This window comes from Nicotiana tabacum, chromosome 7 (genome assembly GCF_000715075.1).
Source record: "Nicotiana tabacum cultivar K326 chromosome 7, ASM71507v2, whole genome shotgun sequence".
NCBI classification, from domain to species: Eukaryota; Viridiplantae; Streptophyta; class Magnoliopsida; order Solanales; family Solanaceae; genus Nicotiana; species Nicotiana tabacum.
In genome coordinates, this window is record NC_134086.1 from 116,310,662 (window position 1) to 116,328,477 (window position 17,816).

At 37.2% G+C, this 17,816-nt stretch overlaps 1 protein-coding gene across 1 annotated transcript; it reads left to right on the forward strand.

Annotated features, from left to right (window-relative positions):
- Positions 1 to 4,994: 4,994 nt before the first annotated feature.
- LOC107808274 (cytochrome c-like) lies at positions 4,995 to 10,680 on the forward strand. Its single transcript, XM_016632784.2, has 3 exons — positions 4,995 to 5,286; positions 7,168 to 7,301; positions 10,339 to 10,680. The coding sequence occupies exons 1-3, from the start codon at positions 5,175 to 5,177 to the stop codon at positions 10,429 to 10,431; spliced, it is 339 nt and encodes a 112-aa protein (XP_016488270.1). The 5' UTR covers positions 4,995 to 5,174; the 3' UTR covers positions 10,432 to 10,680.
- The last annotated feature ends 7,136 nt before the right edge of the window (positions 10,681 to 17,816 follow it).

A 17,816-nucleotide genomic window follows, 5' to 3' on the forward strand; every position in this document is an offset into this window, starting at 1 on the left:
ACAGACTCAGTAATCATGAAAATCGGTCCAAAACAGAAATAATATAACATATCAACAAGGAATAACAGAGACGGAGGTAAGATATGCAAGTAAGATTACGACTGAGTACAAGTATCAATTAACAAGTAATTCAACTGGTATCACGGCCTCTGTGGGTCCCTCCAGTACTAACACATAGCCTAAACATGATTTAGAATCAAATTTCTATAACACATGGTGAGCATATAGCTAACAATAAGTTATTCAACTTTACAGTTCCACAGAATGGACCAAGTCACAATTCTCATGGTGCACGACCACGCGCCCGTCACCTAACATGTGTGTCACCTCCAAAACAATCACATAACACATAATCTAGGGTTTGTACCCTCAGAACCATATTTAGAACTGTTACTTACCTCAATCCAAGCCAAAACTCTACTCCAATACGCCTTTGGCTCGTAAATTGGCCTCCAAATATCCCTAATCTAGCCACAAGAAGTATAATACAATTAATACGGACTAAAGGAATCAATTCTATAAGAAATTACGAAGTTATAGCTCTAAATCCGAAATCGGCTCAAACCCGGCCAACGGGACCACGTTTCGAAGTCTGACAAAAGTTACAAAATCCGAAAGTCCATCCAACCATGAGTCTAACCTTACCAAATTTGCTCAAAGCCAATAACAAAATTCCATTCAAAACCTCAAAAATCTAGCCCAAGAACTCTTCCTCATTCTCCCCAATATTCCACCCTAAATCACAAATTTAATGGTAGAATCAAAGGTATAATCATGGAAATTAACCAAATCTAGATAGAAATCACTTACCCCAAACATCCACGTGAAAATCCCTTCAAAAATCACCTTCTACCGAGCTCTCAATTCAATTTTGTGATATGAACTCGAAACCCTCATTTTGAATCTTTTAAACCTGCCCAGTTAAGCCTTCATCGCGAACGCGGAAGAATCCTTGCGTTCGCATAGAACAACTTAGACTGCCCCTTAAATTTACTCTACACGAATGCGGTGACCTTCCCGCCATCGCGGACCTCTGCCTCTTTCAATCTATGTGATCGCGTCTCACATCACGCGATCGCGAAGCACAAACATTAGAAAGCCAACTGCCATCCTCATATCTTCACGAACACGGCATAGCCCACGCGTTCGTGACTCACAGCCTAGCCACACCTACGCGATCGCGAACCCGCCCACGTGATCGCATAAGAGGAAACCAAATCAGAGACACCAGAAAACTTCAGCTAACAAGCTAAGTGCAAAAATGATTTGCTACCACCTGAAACTCACTCGAGGCTCTCGAGACCTCAACCAAACATACCATCAAGTCCCAAAATATCATACGAACTTAGTCGAACCCTCAAATCACCTCAAACAAAATAAAAAATACGAATTGCACATGGATCCAAGCCTAATGAACTTTGAAATTTCCAAATTCTACAAACGACACTGAAACCTATCAAATCACGTCCGATTGACCTCAAATTTTGTACACAAATCACAAATGACACAACAGACCTACTCTAAACTGGCTCGTTACAAAATCGAGCTATTTTTTCTTTTTGCATTTTGTATAACTATCGTAATTTATATTAGTATAAATTAAAAGTATAAAAAAAATCTTATGAAAAGAGTGTTTGAATAAATGATGCAAAGGATTTAAAATCCTTATATTTGAAATTTTGAATATTTCATTAAGAATGTAAGATAATAGAATACAATGAAGATGGAAAAAAATTGCACTTATAATTTGCAAGTGCTTTTTTTATTTCAAACTTACAAATTAAAGTTTACATTTAACAACAAGTAAATTAATGAAACAAGAGTAAATTCAAAGGTTTTGCATTGTCTTAGTAAGTTATTCATAATCAATATGAACTTCTTGGCCATCTTCTGGAGTGTTAAATTCAGATAGGTTACCATGTGTTAATATATCTCCAAGTTCCTCGTCTTTTGGTCTATCAACATCTTCACGTCCCTGATTTCTTCGTTCCGATCTAATCCAATCTCTGAAATATACTAAAACTTCTAAGGCATTGCTTCTCAATGAGTGACGGGTGTCTCCTAGTTATTGTCTTGCTTGACTAAATGCACTCTCTGATGCAACAATTGAAATTGGCACAGCACGTCCCGAGCCATAGCGGAAAGAATAGGAAATTGCTTTTCATTCTCATTCCACCATCCTAACGGTGAAAATTCATTTGTGCGAGGCTCTTTTTGCTTTTGCAAGTAGAATTGAAGTTCATCAATGTTCCTGCTACTGGTTTGAGTGGTAGAAAATGTAGAACAAATATTAAAACCATCAAGGCCTTCATCATCATCCATAGTAGTAGATGTAGTAGAAGTGGTACAATGCATAGTGGGATTAACATTGCCTACATTAAGAGCAACATCATCAACTATATTTGCATAATAATTATATTATTGATGTAAATAATCATTTAGCTTGTTCATACAACAATATATATATCTAGGGTTTCAGTTGGTCCAATCTCAATATAAGTATATAAAGCATTAATTAATTGGTGATAATCAGACATCTTAATAGAAAGATTTAAAATAGTACCAATTAAGTAAATCAGAGGAATTGGAATGAAATATTTTTTGAATTTTGCTTGCATTTTTTCAACAACATCCTTATATTTTTCTTTCTTCTTAAATTCAGAGAGTAGAAAAGAAATTTCAGCTATATATACTAAAGCCATAGTAACAGTAGGGTAATATGCTCCAGAAAACTCAACAGTAGCTGTATAAAATTTATGTAAAAATTTAACAACATCATTAATGGCCTCCCAAGTAGTAGTTGTTAACATACGGTTTGGATCAGTACAATGTGCATTAGTAACTTCAGTTATTGACAATCTATATTTGTAGCAACATTTTAAAAATAAGTATGTATAATTCCATCTAGTAACAATTTTGTCTGGCATGAATATGAGGTTAAGGTTATGCTCGGTACACTTATTCTTAAATTTTCTAATTCAAGATTGTCTATTATTTCCTTGAATAACACCAACTGCTCTTTTAACATGAGTAATCATAGTTGAAAATAAATCAAGGCCACTTATAACATAAACATGACATGCACACCTAACATGAAAATTTTCGTCAAGTGGTGATTGCAAATACAGTCTTAATATTGAAATTGCGGCATTATTGTTAGAAGCATTATCAAAAAACATACACAATACTTTTTTCTTAAGATTATAAAATTCAACAACTTTGTAAATAGTAGTACTTATAAACATAGCAATATGACTTTGATCTTCATCAGATTTAAAGCGATAATACGTTTTTGCATACAATAATTATTATATATCCAATGACATGTAATTGTCAAATAATCATTTTCATTAACAACATGGCCAATATCAGAAGCTAGAAAAACTCTACAAGGAATGTGGTCAAACAAATAACGTATGTATGTCTGATATTGTCCATGAGGTCTAAAGATATCAAATCTACAAGTACTTCTAGGGATACCTTTAAATAAAGGATTATAAATCCTTTGAATATACATAATAAGATATGATGAAAAAGCAAAAGAAAAAAGGTAGACAATCCAAAACAATCATTTTTGCTAACTCCTCACGATCCTTCATTTTATCATATTTCATAAGTTCTCCAGTACTAGGGTTTAGAGTTTCTTGATTTTCATCTAAATCAGAGCCCCATTCTATAGGATGAGTAATTCTCATATGTTTACTAAGTGTCTCAGTCCCCCCTAATTGTCCTCCAGTCTTATGTTTAAAATCATCTTTATAAAGTTTGCATCTAACTCTATCAGTATTCTCTATTTTGACAAAAAAATTCCAAACCTTACTTCTTTTTCTCCGATTAGTAGTCGGGACCACAGGTGGTCTACTACTACCACCACGACCACCACCCTTGCTACCAACTCCAGCACTACTAGGTGTAAGTGGTGTCTCATCTTCAACTTCTAATTCATTATCTTCTTTACCGAATTTTCTTGTAATTGTTCATAATCTATATTATTATCAGGTGATGCTTCAGAAACATGTGTAAAATTATTTAAATTACTACTAGATGTTGAAGTAGTACCTCTTTTTCTATTTCCCCGATTAGCAACCTTATTACAAACTCTTTTTGCAGCATTAAACATATTGTGAAAATTTAACTACTAGCAAAAATTAAATATGCAAATAAAATAGTAATTAAGAGAAAGAGTTGGAGGGAGTGCACCGAATTCCGCAATATTGAACACTTGATGATTTTCGCAACTCTAATGTTACCACGAAGAACGTCAATTGTTCAAAGTTAGAAGTTCAATTGTTCAAACTTCAAATAATAAATAATACGATAAATTAAATTCAAAAAAAAAAAATAAGAGCCAAATAATTGATTGTAATTTAGGTGAAGAATGAGAGAATGATAATTGAGAATTTGAGTTTGAGAAATGATAGATGAGTGAAGAAATGAAGAAGAGAGGGGTGTATTTATAGTTTTTCAAAGGGCTAAATTAGTAATTACTAAAAGTGTTATCTTTTTAAAAAATTGCCCAAAAAAGGGCTATTCTTGCAATCAACCCGTTGGGCAACGACCAAATTTCAAGCTGACCGTTGCCAACGGTCATATCCCTTCTTTTTTTTTAAAACTGAAAATAGTCGTTGAACCGGTCCGGGCCGGTTAACCAATTCAATAGTATTTTTTATTTATCGAGTTTGACTATTCCAGTTAACCAAATTTATTTTTATATGGACCAACCCCCTAACCCAGCTCCCTAACTATTGGTCCGGGCTGGTCCGGTTACAACCGGTATGGTCCGATTCGGTAACGGATCTACCCGGCCCGTTAAGCAGGTATATTTGAAAGTTATATAAGTCAACAAGTCTTCTATACTATAGTATCGCTTTTCCAATTTTTTTGTTAAACAAAATTCAGCTTAATTCATGGTTTGCACGGAAAGTCAGCAAACGCAAGCGAGGGGTCGTTTTGTCATTTTTTATAAAATAGAAGAGACGCGTGCCACCGCCCTCGAGACACGTTCCACTTTGCATTTTCACTAACCCGAAAAGGCTCTTCGTTGAATCAGAAAGCTCTAGAAACCTCTCCAAAACCCTGAAGAATTTCCCTTTTTATTTCGCCTGAACCTCAAAACTAAACTTGTCATTTTGCTACTTCTCAATTTGCTTTTGCTTATTGGAAATCAGAAAACAATGGCAACGTTCGAGGAAGCACCAGCAGGTATTCCCAAAGCCGGAGAGAAAATCTTCAAAACCAAGTGCGCTCAGTGTCACACCGTCGATAAAGGCGCTGGTCACAAACAAGGTATTTTTCTGTTACACACAGAAACACAGTAAGATTGAGTGTATCGCTGTGTTTTTCTGCTGTTTCTTTACATGTATTATTATTTTCTGAGTTCCTATGGTGTTTTTGGTCCTTTTTTTAGTTCACCGCTTATCATTCATCATGGATCTGAATTTTCTGTGTAGTAGATTCACGTGTCGTACAATTATAGACTCGTTTCATCGTTAGTCGTTACTTTTATATATTACGAGTATTCTGTTTGCTTTAAATTTCGTTGAGTATATATCATGTTTGTTTTTGCATGAATTTTTGTTTGCTTTCCTGCGGAGCTTTTACTCTTTAGTTGATTTGCTGTTTCTTATTCATCGCGCGGATCTGCCTTTCTATAAGTGGATTCACTGACTTTCATGGAATTTAAAAGCAGTCACTAACTTTTAGATAGCGTCTGATGGTTCCTTGTGGATTTAACTTTTTGGTTTGGACTTTTGAGGTGGTGCGTATGTTTGTTTTGATTTTCAATAAATTTATACTGACTGCTAATGCAGCATTGTTATTGAGACATGACCTGTAGAATTAAGAATTAAACTGGTTAGGTAGTGAAAGGAGAGGTTGAGAGAGGGAGAAGAGGGAAGGAATTAACTCCATGAGAGAAAACCAGAAGAGTAAGTCATATGAGAGACTTTTATTTATTTTTTTGAGAAGGATCATATGGGAGACATTTTACATAGTAATTTTTTTTTGTTTCCGCAGCTGAGGATGCAATTAGTGAATATTCCTTGTCACAGTTTCCTTGAATGAGGTTCCAATGGAGTAAAATTCGAAGTGTAAATGTGTGTCTATCCATAGTTGGTATTGGTAAACCTGTCTATGTTACTTATCAGTGTGCTGTGCCGCTTTCCATGTGTATTTTTATTTGCTTCTAGATTACTTTTTAGAACTAATTTAAGGAGGTCGTGATAAATATGTCTATAATTTTTTTATTTTTTTATTTTTTTTGATAGGTAGGTACATATCGATAAGATACACAATTTTGGTTGATATCTGCTACATTTATTATAACGAAATGGTAAATCTGTAGTTGTTAGGAGTCAAAGGTGGATCAAGGTGCCACAATGTACTATTTGAGATGCATGTGCATGATTTTGCCTTATGGACATGGATATTATAATAAACTGCAGAATTCAGGGGAATTAGCAATTGAAAATTTATGCTATATTTTCCAAATTGCATTAGACTGTGTTTAAGGAATTTTATAATTTATGATTTTATATCATGTGTCCTGGAAACAGCCTCTCTGCCCCTCGGGTAGGGGTAAGGTCTACGTACATATTACCCTCCCCAGACCCCACTTGTGGGATTATACTGGGCCCGTTGTTGTTGATTTTATATTATGTGTACCTCTTATTTAGTTTGAAATATAGAAAGGGGAAAGAAAATAAAATAGTGGTATTGAGGTATGAAACTTGCTCTTTTAATTTCTCTCCTTCGTAAGGGTTGGGAAAGGATAGGCACGTGTCGGCTGCTATAATAGTTCACCCTTTTAACTAAAATTTAGCTGCGCTTGCAAGATTTTCGATCATCGTCAGGTGTACATCATTATGGAATTGTCTTCAACTGTTCGGATTGTGCATGTATGATAGTTCAGGTATTTCAGGAGGCATGGCAATCAATATTTGTGTGGATTCTGTTAAGCTTGTTCTTGAGATTTTCAATTTTCATCCTTCTCTGTCTCTGTCCATATTGTCCTCTTCCATTCTTCTGTATTCTACCATATGGTTGATGCTTGAGCACACAATTTACTTTATGCATTTCCCTCCTCCTGCATATAATTTTGCAGAAGAGGCGGCAATTAGTCTGCTTTGCACACATTCAAAGTTTTCTAACATGTCTAACTTTTTCCAGGGCCAAACTTGAACGGGCTCTTTGGAAGACAATCTGGTACAACTCCAGGTTACTCTTACTCTGCTGCAAATAAGAATATGGCTGTGATCTGGGGAGAGAACACATTATATGAATACTTGCTCAATCCGAAGAAGGTGAGGGTCATCTATGTTTGTGTATGACTTTTGTTTTGTAATGTGGTGACTGGTTTTAGTGCTTCACATATGTGTTCTTACCTGTATGTGTTCTCACATGTGTGTTTTGTGTTCTGGCATTCTGTGTGCTTTTGAGTCCTACTTAAAGATAGTTTTGGCGGATTTCATCTGTCTGAATAATTATCTCTCTCTATGTTATCCCAATTTGTCTGACCAACTTTAGCTCTTTACCTGTGCTTTTTCCCTTACCATGCAAGATGAAACATGTGCCAGTTGAGGTCCATTTGTTATGGTCTCACACATCCATTCACTGATCATTTGGTCTGTTTCTCAAGTCAAGTCCCATTGTGATTTGGCAGCCAGTTATGTTGAGTTTTCTATTTGAATGCTTTATTGTGAAAGCGATTAAGGAGGAACGCCTTGTGGGGCTCCTTCTCGACCATGGATAACTTTTAAGGGTTTAGTATGTTAAAAAACATCCTGGTCATTAAAATAAAAGATATTTTTCATCTCTGAAACAGCTGTAGATTTTACTTAGCCTCGTAATTCTTGTTTGTTAGTTTGTTATGACATTTGAGTCTCTTGACCGCGTAAGTTGAAATGAATGAAAGAGGTCCAGATTGGAAAAATCCAGCAAAAATAGGTGGTAGCGAGAAAGTAATGAGGATAGAAATCGAGTGGCAGCCTATCCTGGTATTTAACTCGCAATAACCAAGGTGTAAAGCTTTTAGGAAGATCTTCCCCGCATGTAGTAATCGGGCATCCCCTGCTTCTCTTGGTCACTCCTGTGAAGCTGTGAGTTGATGAGCAAGTGAATGAACCATGTTAAAAAATGATCCTCTTTGTTCTGTTTCATCCCTTCACATATCTTAAAAACCCTTCTGCAGGTTGGGTGTTGGCACTTGATTAATCTAGTTAAAGTCGGGCTGTTCTGTTGAGTGAAGCTGATTTATAGCCTGTTTGGCCAAGCTTCTAAAATCAGCTTATTTTGAGAAGTGCTTTTCTCAAAAACACTTTTTTCAAAAAGTGCTTTTGGTGATAAGAGCCCGTTTGGCTTAGTTGATTTAGAGTAGCTGATAAGCATTAGGTGCTGAAAAACACTTTAAGTGTTGAAGCTGATTTAAAAAATAAGCAGTTACGTGTTTGGATAAAAGTGCTGAAATAAATAATAAGCAGCTGAAGAATTGGGTATATGAAGAATTCTGTTTTTAAAAAAAAGTATTTTAGGGATAGAATAGTAAATATTTTGGTCAAACCTAAAGTGCTTATAAGCTGAAATTTGATAAGTTGGGGAGACCAACTTATGGCTTTTGGCTTATTTTTGGCTTATAAGCACTTAACTTATAAGCACTTTTAATTTTACCAAACGTGTAGATAAGCCAAAAAGCGTTTATAAGCCAGTTTGACCAGCTTATAAGCTTAGCCAAACACCCTCTAACTAGTTTGTGTTTGGCTAATTAATTTGAAAAGCACTTTTGAGCAGTAATTAGTGGTTGGCCAAGCTTTTGAAAACTGCTTCTATGTGTATTTTTCTCAAAAGTGCTTCTCAGAGAGGTGCTTTTGGAGAGAAACTACTTTTTTCTGCTTTTCCAAAACTGCTTCTGCTTCTCCTCAAAAACAATTTTTTTTCCTTCTAAAAGCTTGGCCAAACACCTCAATTTTTTACCAAAAGCACTTGTGGCAAAAAAAAAGCATTTTTGGTCCCAAAAAAAGAGCTTGGCCAAACAGGCTGTTAGATGTAGATTATGCATACCGAAGCCCAACTTACTGAAATAAAGCTTCAGCAGGCAAAGCAAGCTTTTCCCTTTGTTCTTTGATCTTTAGTGTTTAGATACCATAAATTCCTGGAAGTCAGTTCGTCAGTGTTGCACTTGGATTTTTTTTGTTCTAACATGATGACTTTAACAATGATATCCAAAAAGATGTCTATGCTTACTGAATTAGCCGGGTTTAAGGTTTTTGAATGTTATTTCCTACTCAAGTAAGGGAGGTACTGCAAGATATTGCTAAGATGTGCGAAAATGATGGGATGAGTAGAGAACTTGAGCATTGAGGAAATCATACCTTTATCTAAGCAGCATTGTCCTGAGATTTATGCTCTTTAAGCAGAAAGTTGATGTCCAAAACCTGAGATCCTAATGTTGGAAGTGAATTTGAGATATTTGCACCTGTAGACTCGAGAAATTTTGAGTATCAATTTGTAACTAATGCTGCACTAGTTTAAATGTTTTTCACCTCAAGATGGCCTGAAATACTTACAAGTCAGCTTCTAACTATGGGCTTAAGAAACATTGAAGAACATTTTTTTTGTAGTCACTCAATTGCTCAGTGTCTCCTCTGGATTCTAAAGGTGTTAAAATTGGACCAATTCAGGATTGAATAGGACCATAAAAAATGGAGGTTGTATAGTGTGAAAATAGAGTAAACTTTAGCCGCTTGATCATCTTTAGGAGCTCAAGGCCTTCGACTTTGTTGTTCACATAGTTTCTTTTTTGATAAAGTTATGTATACATAGTTTCTTTTCTGATAAAGTTGTGGTGTTTACATAGTTGAACCACCCATCGACATATGTGATAATATGCATTTAAAGGAAAGTAAAAAGAGGGAGGTCAGAATGGAGTATAGTTACGTCCTTTTTGCGGGGTGATGTGTAGTATTCCATTTGGTGGCGTTAACAGGGGATCAATGATACTATCTTATTTTAAAAATAAATTGCTGTGGGAAGCTATATACGAGTTGAAGCCAAGCATGCATGACCACGATCATACAGCACCCAAATGCGAAAGTTTTATTTCTGCAGGTTCAGGGGTAGTCAATATCAATTGCTCTGGTGTGAAGTGACTCTGTACATTGATCCTCTGGTTGATTGCATATTTCTTGTGTTTATCATTTCTTGCTTTACATGGTCGTGCTCTTTAATTTTTTTTTTATGTGATGCTGACATAAGCAACAATTGAATGTGCTAGAATTATCTTGATATTAGTTTTTCATGAATGCTATGTGTATCATCTAATCATCTGAGGTGTTTTTTGTGCAGTATATTCCTGGGACGAAAATGGTCTTCCCTGGGTTGAAGAAGCCACAGGAGCGTGCAGATCTTATAGCTTATCTGAAGGAATCAACTGCATGAAGATCTCTTTGGAAAATCATGATACTTTTGCTAGTGGCCTAGAGTTGTATCCAATGGTAGCCTTACACATTTTATATTTTTAAAGTCATCCTTTAGCCGATCAAATAACACCACATACTTTATCATGTCATTCTTCTGGTTGAGCAAGCCAGTCTTGAGGAATTTTGTCAAGAGTTTGTTATTTGAAGTCTTTTCAAATCTTTACGTGCTCATGAATGTGTTTGGAGCCAGTTCGTTGTGAACAGCTTACATATCTGGTGTTCCTGTGTTTTATCCTTCACAAGTTGCTCTGTTGGTATTTTATTCAAAAAAAAAAAAGGATTCTTCTGACACTATCTGGTCATAGACTAATTTTCCCCGTGGCTGTTCAAGTGTGTTTCTGGGTTTGAATAGGTGGTTATGTTGTGAAAAGATGGGGGGAGTTGTACCTGTGAACAACTAATTTTTTGAGTCCGAAATTGAAATGTTACCTTTTTGGATATAAAATACATTTATATAGTTAAAAAAAAGGTTACATTTCTACATAAAATGCAGTATTATACTGCATTTTATTAAAAAATTATTTTTAAGGGAAACGTAGTATAATATTGTGTTTAAGGAAAACGTAGTATTATACTGCATTTCCCTATAAAATTGGGCCCACCAATAATAAGAGTTTTGCAGGACTGCAGAGAATATTTGTTTTTTTAGTGTAAAACGTATTATAATACTACGTTTTACACTGAAATGTAGTATTATACTGTGTTTTATACTACTTTTTGGACCCACCAATAAGTATTCTGCGGATAACTGACATAACAATAATTCAAATATATAAAACGCGATATTATACTGCGTTTTACATAAAAAAAATTCTACATCCCGATCTCGGACTTACCTTATTTAAAGGCGTTTGATTTTTATGAAAATCCATTCAAAACTTTCTTTCAAACTTTCGTTCATACTTCTCTCTTCTTCTTATCAAGCATTTTGTTTATAATTTTTTATAATGTCCGAAAAGCCAAAAAAAAAGGTTTCATTATATTGGGGGAGGGGGTGAGGTTGTAATGGAGAATAACTCTGTGAGGTATAGCTCACCTCCACAGTGTCATGTTAAATTGTCGTTTACAATAGAGTACGATAAATTGATATCGTTGTTACGTAAAAAAATGAGTGTGGGGAAACGCTCGGTGAACCTTAAAGTAACCGGTAGATTTTCGTATTCAGTGACTCCGCATGGGTTTGCTTATTATTCTGAGTTTAACATCGAAGATGATGAAACTCTTAGAGATTTTTTGCGAATTCCGGATGAATACAAAGAATTTATTGTAATAAAATTGTTGGAAATGTACGTTAAGGTTGAAGAATAATGAGGGTGTGCATAGTAGGGATAACCGGGTGGTTATTCTGGAGCAATTTTTGCCGGACAGATTGCTGATGAAAGAGCTTGCCTTGATTTAAACTTGTCACCACCGGCGAATGAGCAGCCACAAAATAATTTTTCGACTTTATTAATCCACAAGACGACTGGTAAACTTCAATTTTCTACGCTTTAGCGATGTTTATTTTATGTTTTAATTGGATTCTGTATTAACACTCTTATTTTTCATAGGGGGTACCGTCCGGATATGAATTTTACAAGTTATGATCCCGCCCCTAGTTGGAATATGCGTAGTTCTGGTGTATTGGACCACGGTGGTCCATTCGGGAGTCATCACCAACAAGAAAATATCCATCATGGAACGTCAACACAGTACGACTTGTAAGTAAAATGATATAACTGTATGTAAAGTATTTATCTGGTTGGGTAGCTTATCATTTTGTTCTTTTTGTGTAGTGAAAACGAGCAACTTGATTTTCCTGACCTCACACAGTTGCCCATAGACGACGTACTGACTCGTGATTTGGCAGATGCGCAGAGTCAGGAAGATGATAGTGATTATGACAACAATGCCGATGAGTCTGGAGATGACACACCCTTCCATGATGAGGATGATGACGAGGAGGAAGTGGATGCCGAACTTGAACTGACGAGGGAGCATGCTCCTCCACCTCCTGTTAGATCAAGAGTGTACGAGTCTCACGTGCCCTTTCATGAGCGAAATATTCCCTACCTTGATAATTTGCCAAGTATACCGGACGAGGATGCCCTCACAAGGGATGATGATGAATTTTGGTCAACGATGTGGGATGAGTCTAGACCAGCGGTGCTTGCAAAGGGCATGTATTTCCCTGATAAAGCTCGCCTAATCAGGGCTGTAAAAATCTACAACGTAAGAGAGTGCTGTGAGATGACGGTAAGGAAGTCAACTACGGAGGTATACAAGGTTGTATGCCGTAGAGACTTTATGGGTTGTCACTGGATGTTGCGTGCCAGCAAGAAGAAATCAGGTTTGTGGAAAGTGGGTAAATTTATTAGCACTCACAGATGTGAAATGGGTACATTCACTGAGAATCACTACAATCTGGATGTAGACTTGATTTCTCTTGTCTTGATTTCATATTTGGAAGTTTCCATTAGGTTCAAGATTAAAAAGTGTATTGCAGCTGTCTACCAGGAGTATGGTAGTACTATAACCAAAAGAAAGGCATATCTCGGTCGCAAACGTGCCTTTGAACTTATTTATGGCGACTGGGATAAGTCTTTTTCATCTCTGCCCAGGTACATGGCCACACTACAACACTTTAACCCCGGGACTGTTGTTGAATGGAGGTGTGAGCGGAGTCCGGACAGACCCGAATATAATTTTAACTATGTGTTCTGGTAATTTAAACCAGCAATTGACGGTTTTGTGCATTGTCGTCCTGTAATTTCCATAGACGGTATTCATGTCTATGAAAAGTATGATATTAAGCTTTTGATTGCAGTAGATGCCAACGGACAAGTATTTCCACTAGCTTTTGCCATTTGTGCCAACGAAAGCGAAGAGACATGGACGCTTTTTTTAACCACTTGAAGCAGCACGTTGTCAAACAGCGTTTAGGTATTTGTCTAATATCTTATCGATATGGTGGTATTTTAAGTTCTGTACGGCACTTGCATGAATGACAGGAACCCTATGCATACTACTGTTACTGTGTGAGGCACCTGAAGGCCAATTTCCAGAAGAAATATCCTGACAAGGCCTTGCATGATTTAATGTGGATGGCTGCAACTAAGCACCAGCAGTGCAAATTCATGAGGCGCATGGAAGCGATCCGGTAGTTAGATCCACGAGCCTATACTTGGCTGATGGGACATGAGCTTCACATGTGGACATTGCATGCTGATGGCAGCAGACGATGGGGAGCCCTGACTATAAATGTGTCGGAGTCATTCAACAGCTTGTTGAAGTCTGCCCGTGGATTGCCTGTCAGTGCCATGGTCCTCATGACATTCAAACAGAGTGCGGAGAGGTTTGTTAAAAGGCATGGAGCTGCATCGGCATGGATGGACAGAGGTGTTCAATTTATGCCAATACTGATGAGAAGATTTGAAAGGTACAAGAGGCGAGCACATTGGCATTCATTTTTACAGTACGATCACGACCGGGGTATTTTTTAAGTTAAGACCGCTATACGCGGACACCGGGGGAATAATCTGCAGACGGTGAATGAAGCCAGCAGGTTGTGTTCATGTGGGAAATGGACCATCTACCACATGTCGTGCGCACATGCCTTGAAGTGCTTTCAACAAGTTTGTTTAGAGGCAACCAACTATATTGATAGGCAATACAGTGTTGCTACATGCGTAGACACGTATAGTGAGCAGTTATAGCCATTAGGTGCTGAGCATTATTGGCCGCCGGAACCTTTTAAGATGGTGTGTAACAAGGACTATTTGCGCAAGCTGCACGTGCAAAAGAGAATGCGTATACGGAACCAAATGGATGTTGGTGACACCGTTTATGTGCGTAAATGTGGCATATGTTCGCAAACAGGACACGACCGTCGTAAATGTCCTTCAGGTGGTGTGCGTGGCGGTGGTAATCCAGCTTCTGGTGCAAGTTCGTCGAATGTACCCACTATCAAGGAAACACCTAGTCTTTTGTTTTCGTATTTTTTTTGTAATACGTGTCTGTACTTGTGTATGTTGCAATATCTATCAAATAAAATTATGTTCCGAGGTCTCGTTACATTTTATTTTTTAACATGACCTTTTGAATTGGGATGCTGATATGGTTGTTCAAATATTAAACTTATTGGTGTTAGTAAAGAATACCAATCTAAAAATTAAAAAAAAACTATAAAATCAAGACATCCTTTATTATCCTTCTTAAAATTAAATATGTAAAGCGTGGTATAATACTATATTTTGTGAGTTGTCTTGTCGTTCTGAAAAAGCTAAAAACCATGTGAAAAAGCTGTTTTGTTCCAGAAAAATTAAAAATGTAAAGCGTGGTATAATACTACGTTTTGTGAGTTGTCTTGTCATTCTGAAAAAAACTATTTCGTTTCAGAAAAAATTAAATATGTAAAGCGTGGTATAATACTACGTTTTGTGTGTCTATAAAGCGTGGTATAATACTACGTTTTATGCGAAATTTTGCCTATAAACAGGCGCATTCTAATTATTTTCTACACTTAACAATAACCAATAGCAAATATTTTCATAAAAACAAAGTTTCTCTTTAAGAAATGTCTCAACAACCCCTTTATGTCCCAAGGTGCGAGTGCGGGAAAAAAAATACATGATGTACGATTGTTGGGAAGAAGCTGGACGCCGCTACTGGGCGTGTATGAACAAGTTTTATAGGCAACCCGACGAGCCTCCATGCAATTTTAAGGTATGGATTGATGAACCCTGTCAGCAGAAATACTACAAAGGCCAGTTGTATTTTCTTCATAATTTGTGTACAAGGTACCGGGAAAGAGAGCGTCAATCCAAGCAAGAAGTTGAGGATTTGAAGGCGAAACTCAATGAGGTGGAAGAAGAAAAAAAAACTGGAAGACCAACTCAAGTGGTTGGAGCAGAGAATACTAGGCGGTCGTGACTAAATAATGTCATGTACGTGTTGAGCGTCGTAGTGTATCTTTATATTTCCCTTGTCAAGCATTTTTATTAGTTGTACTGTTTGTGTTGTGTTAGGTTTGCTATGTTTGTGTTTGTATTGTACTGTTAAAATAAAATTGTTGTTAAAATAGAATTGTTACCATTATTTACATAATGTAGTATTTACACAAAATACAAACAAAAGTAAATCAATGAGTCCCGCATCCTGTGTGCTTCAGTGCTGCCGCTGGCCTGAGTCGCATCCTTTGTCGTCCGGGTACACTATCAGTATCATCATCATCAAGTCGCTTCTTTATGTGAGGATGTGCAGCAGCATCGACAATACAGCTGGCAGGATCGGTAGAATGGTCGTCGGGCCGTCAGCAACCTACAAAACAATTACTAAGCTTAGCATGTGAAAATGTATATTAGTATTGTACGTGTTAACTCAAAAACATTTTCTCACCATGGTCTCGTCGGCCTCCTGAGTATACGCATCCGTGGTGTTCTCATCATCGCATACAGTGGCCTCCGTGATGGGCTATGATGAAGCCTTAATAAGAAAATTAAAAATTAATTTATGGCAAATCATTAAGGAAAAGGAAACCAATTGAAATTTTACAGTAATACAAATATACCTGCGCCTGTGGTAGATCAGCATCAACCGCGGGGATGAGGCATAACTCAACCTGCGCCCGCCATCCACGTCTCGGGTTGGCCGATCCTCAGCTGTGGTCGATGGGCCTGAAAAGAACTGGCCTATATCTCCGTCGAATGTACCCGTGATCAATAATGTATCTGACGGGGTGACCTGCGATGCTGGCAGAGACAGCTGAAGGCTGTATGACGGCATGCTGCTGGAAGGCTCATCTAACTGAGGGAAATAACCCGGCTGATCATCTCCAAGATCCTCATCATGTGCCTCAACAGGTGGGTCGATAGGTGCTTCAACGCCCCCTTGCTGGGGACCACCTCCTCGCCGTCCCTCGCGACCCCGTGGGGCACCCCTGCCTCGTGGGGCAGCCCTGGCTCGTGCCCTACCCCTGCCTCATGGGACAGGCCTACCCCGATGGTTCTCCTCTGGTGCCGCATACTCAGCCTCGTGATCCAACCTCGCGCCTTCTCTGGCTTGCTGCAGGGTCCGGAGAGCCAGCTCTTCCACCCGCCAGCCATACTCAACGACTGCAGCATTGTCGCCATGCTGCTGCATCTCCTGTCCCAACCGGTAGAACATGTGATGCCCAATAGCCTGCGCAACATTTATAATATTGATTAAATAACGCTATATCACAATTATAAGATATTAATAAGCCACAAAAACATACCAGTGCCTCGTGTCTCTCGGCGTATGGTCTGTAGCGATCGCCAAGTACATGAATGGGGTTCCCAATCATCAGCCGGGTGTGACGGCGGTACCATGACATATACAATTCAATAGTCGCCTCGTGGATCTGTGAAGGTGGTGGCGGAATCAAGTCCTCTCACTGGTCCCAAATATGGACCTGCGCCTCTAGCCATCGTACATTTGGTATATCTCATTTTTTAAATTTGACTGCTCCAATTAACTATGTCGGAAGCAGGAATTCTTTGATTAAATTTATCTTCTCTATATCCTTTCGCCCTAACCTACATTCTAGAGCTAGTTGTGTTACAAAACTTAAGCTTTTTAATACTTTATTAGAGTTGTCTTGTAATCTTGTTTCACATAAAAAAAAATTGAGATACAGGAAATAAATAGTTAGAGAAGAAAGAGCAAAGTATCAATAAGAAAAAGGACTATAGTTAAAGTTTCGAATAAATTTATAACTCTAAAGCTTAAAATATTTTGGAAAAATTATTATCAAAAAAATTAATTATTTAACTCACGTAAAAGTATAATAGAACTCCATTGCCGCAATTTATTTGACATAGGTTGAACGTACTCCAAATTCAAGATAGAAAGATTAAAGGCACATAAATTAAAATATGAATAAAATACAAAAGTGATCTTGGGAGTTAATATTTATTTTTAGGACAATTCAAGTTCATGCCTCAAAACAATTTATTTGTTCTGAAAGCTCCTAACATGATCGTAAAGAATGAAAATACGGGACTTGAACTCGTGATTAATTTATTTAAAATATGGCTAGGGAATCCTTTTAGTCTTGGATATGATGTCCATGAAAATTAAGAATACAGAAATATATTTTCCAAAAACATGTCATATGTATGTCTAAGTGTGTCCAGTAATTTCTGTGAGATGCAATGCCATATAATGAACCAAAAAAATAAAATATTAACATGTCAAAAGTATACAAGGGCGAGAAATAGTATGTGTTGTGCATTTTAATACGAGAGAAATTATAATGATGCATATATAAAAATACTCTGTACGCGATAATAGTGCAAAAAACTTTATACTGTGACGTCCTACAAATCTGAAGTGCTATAAGAT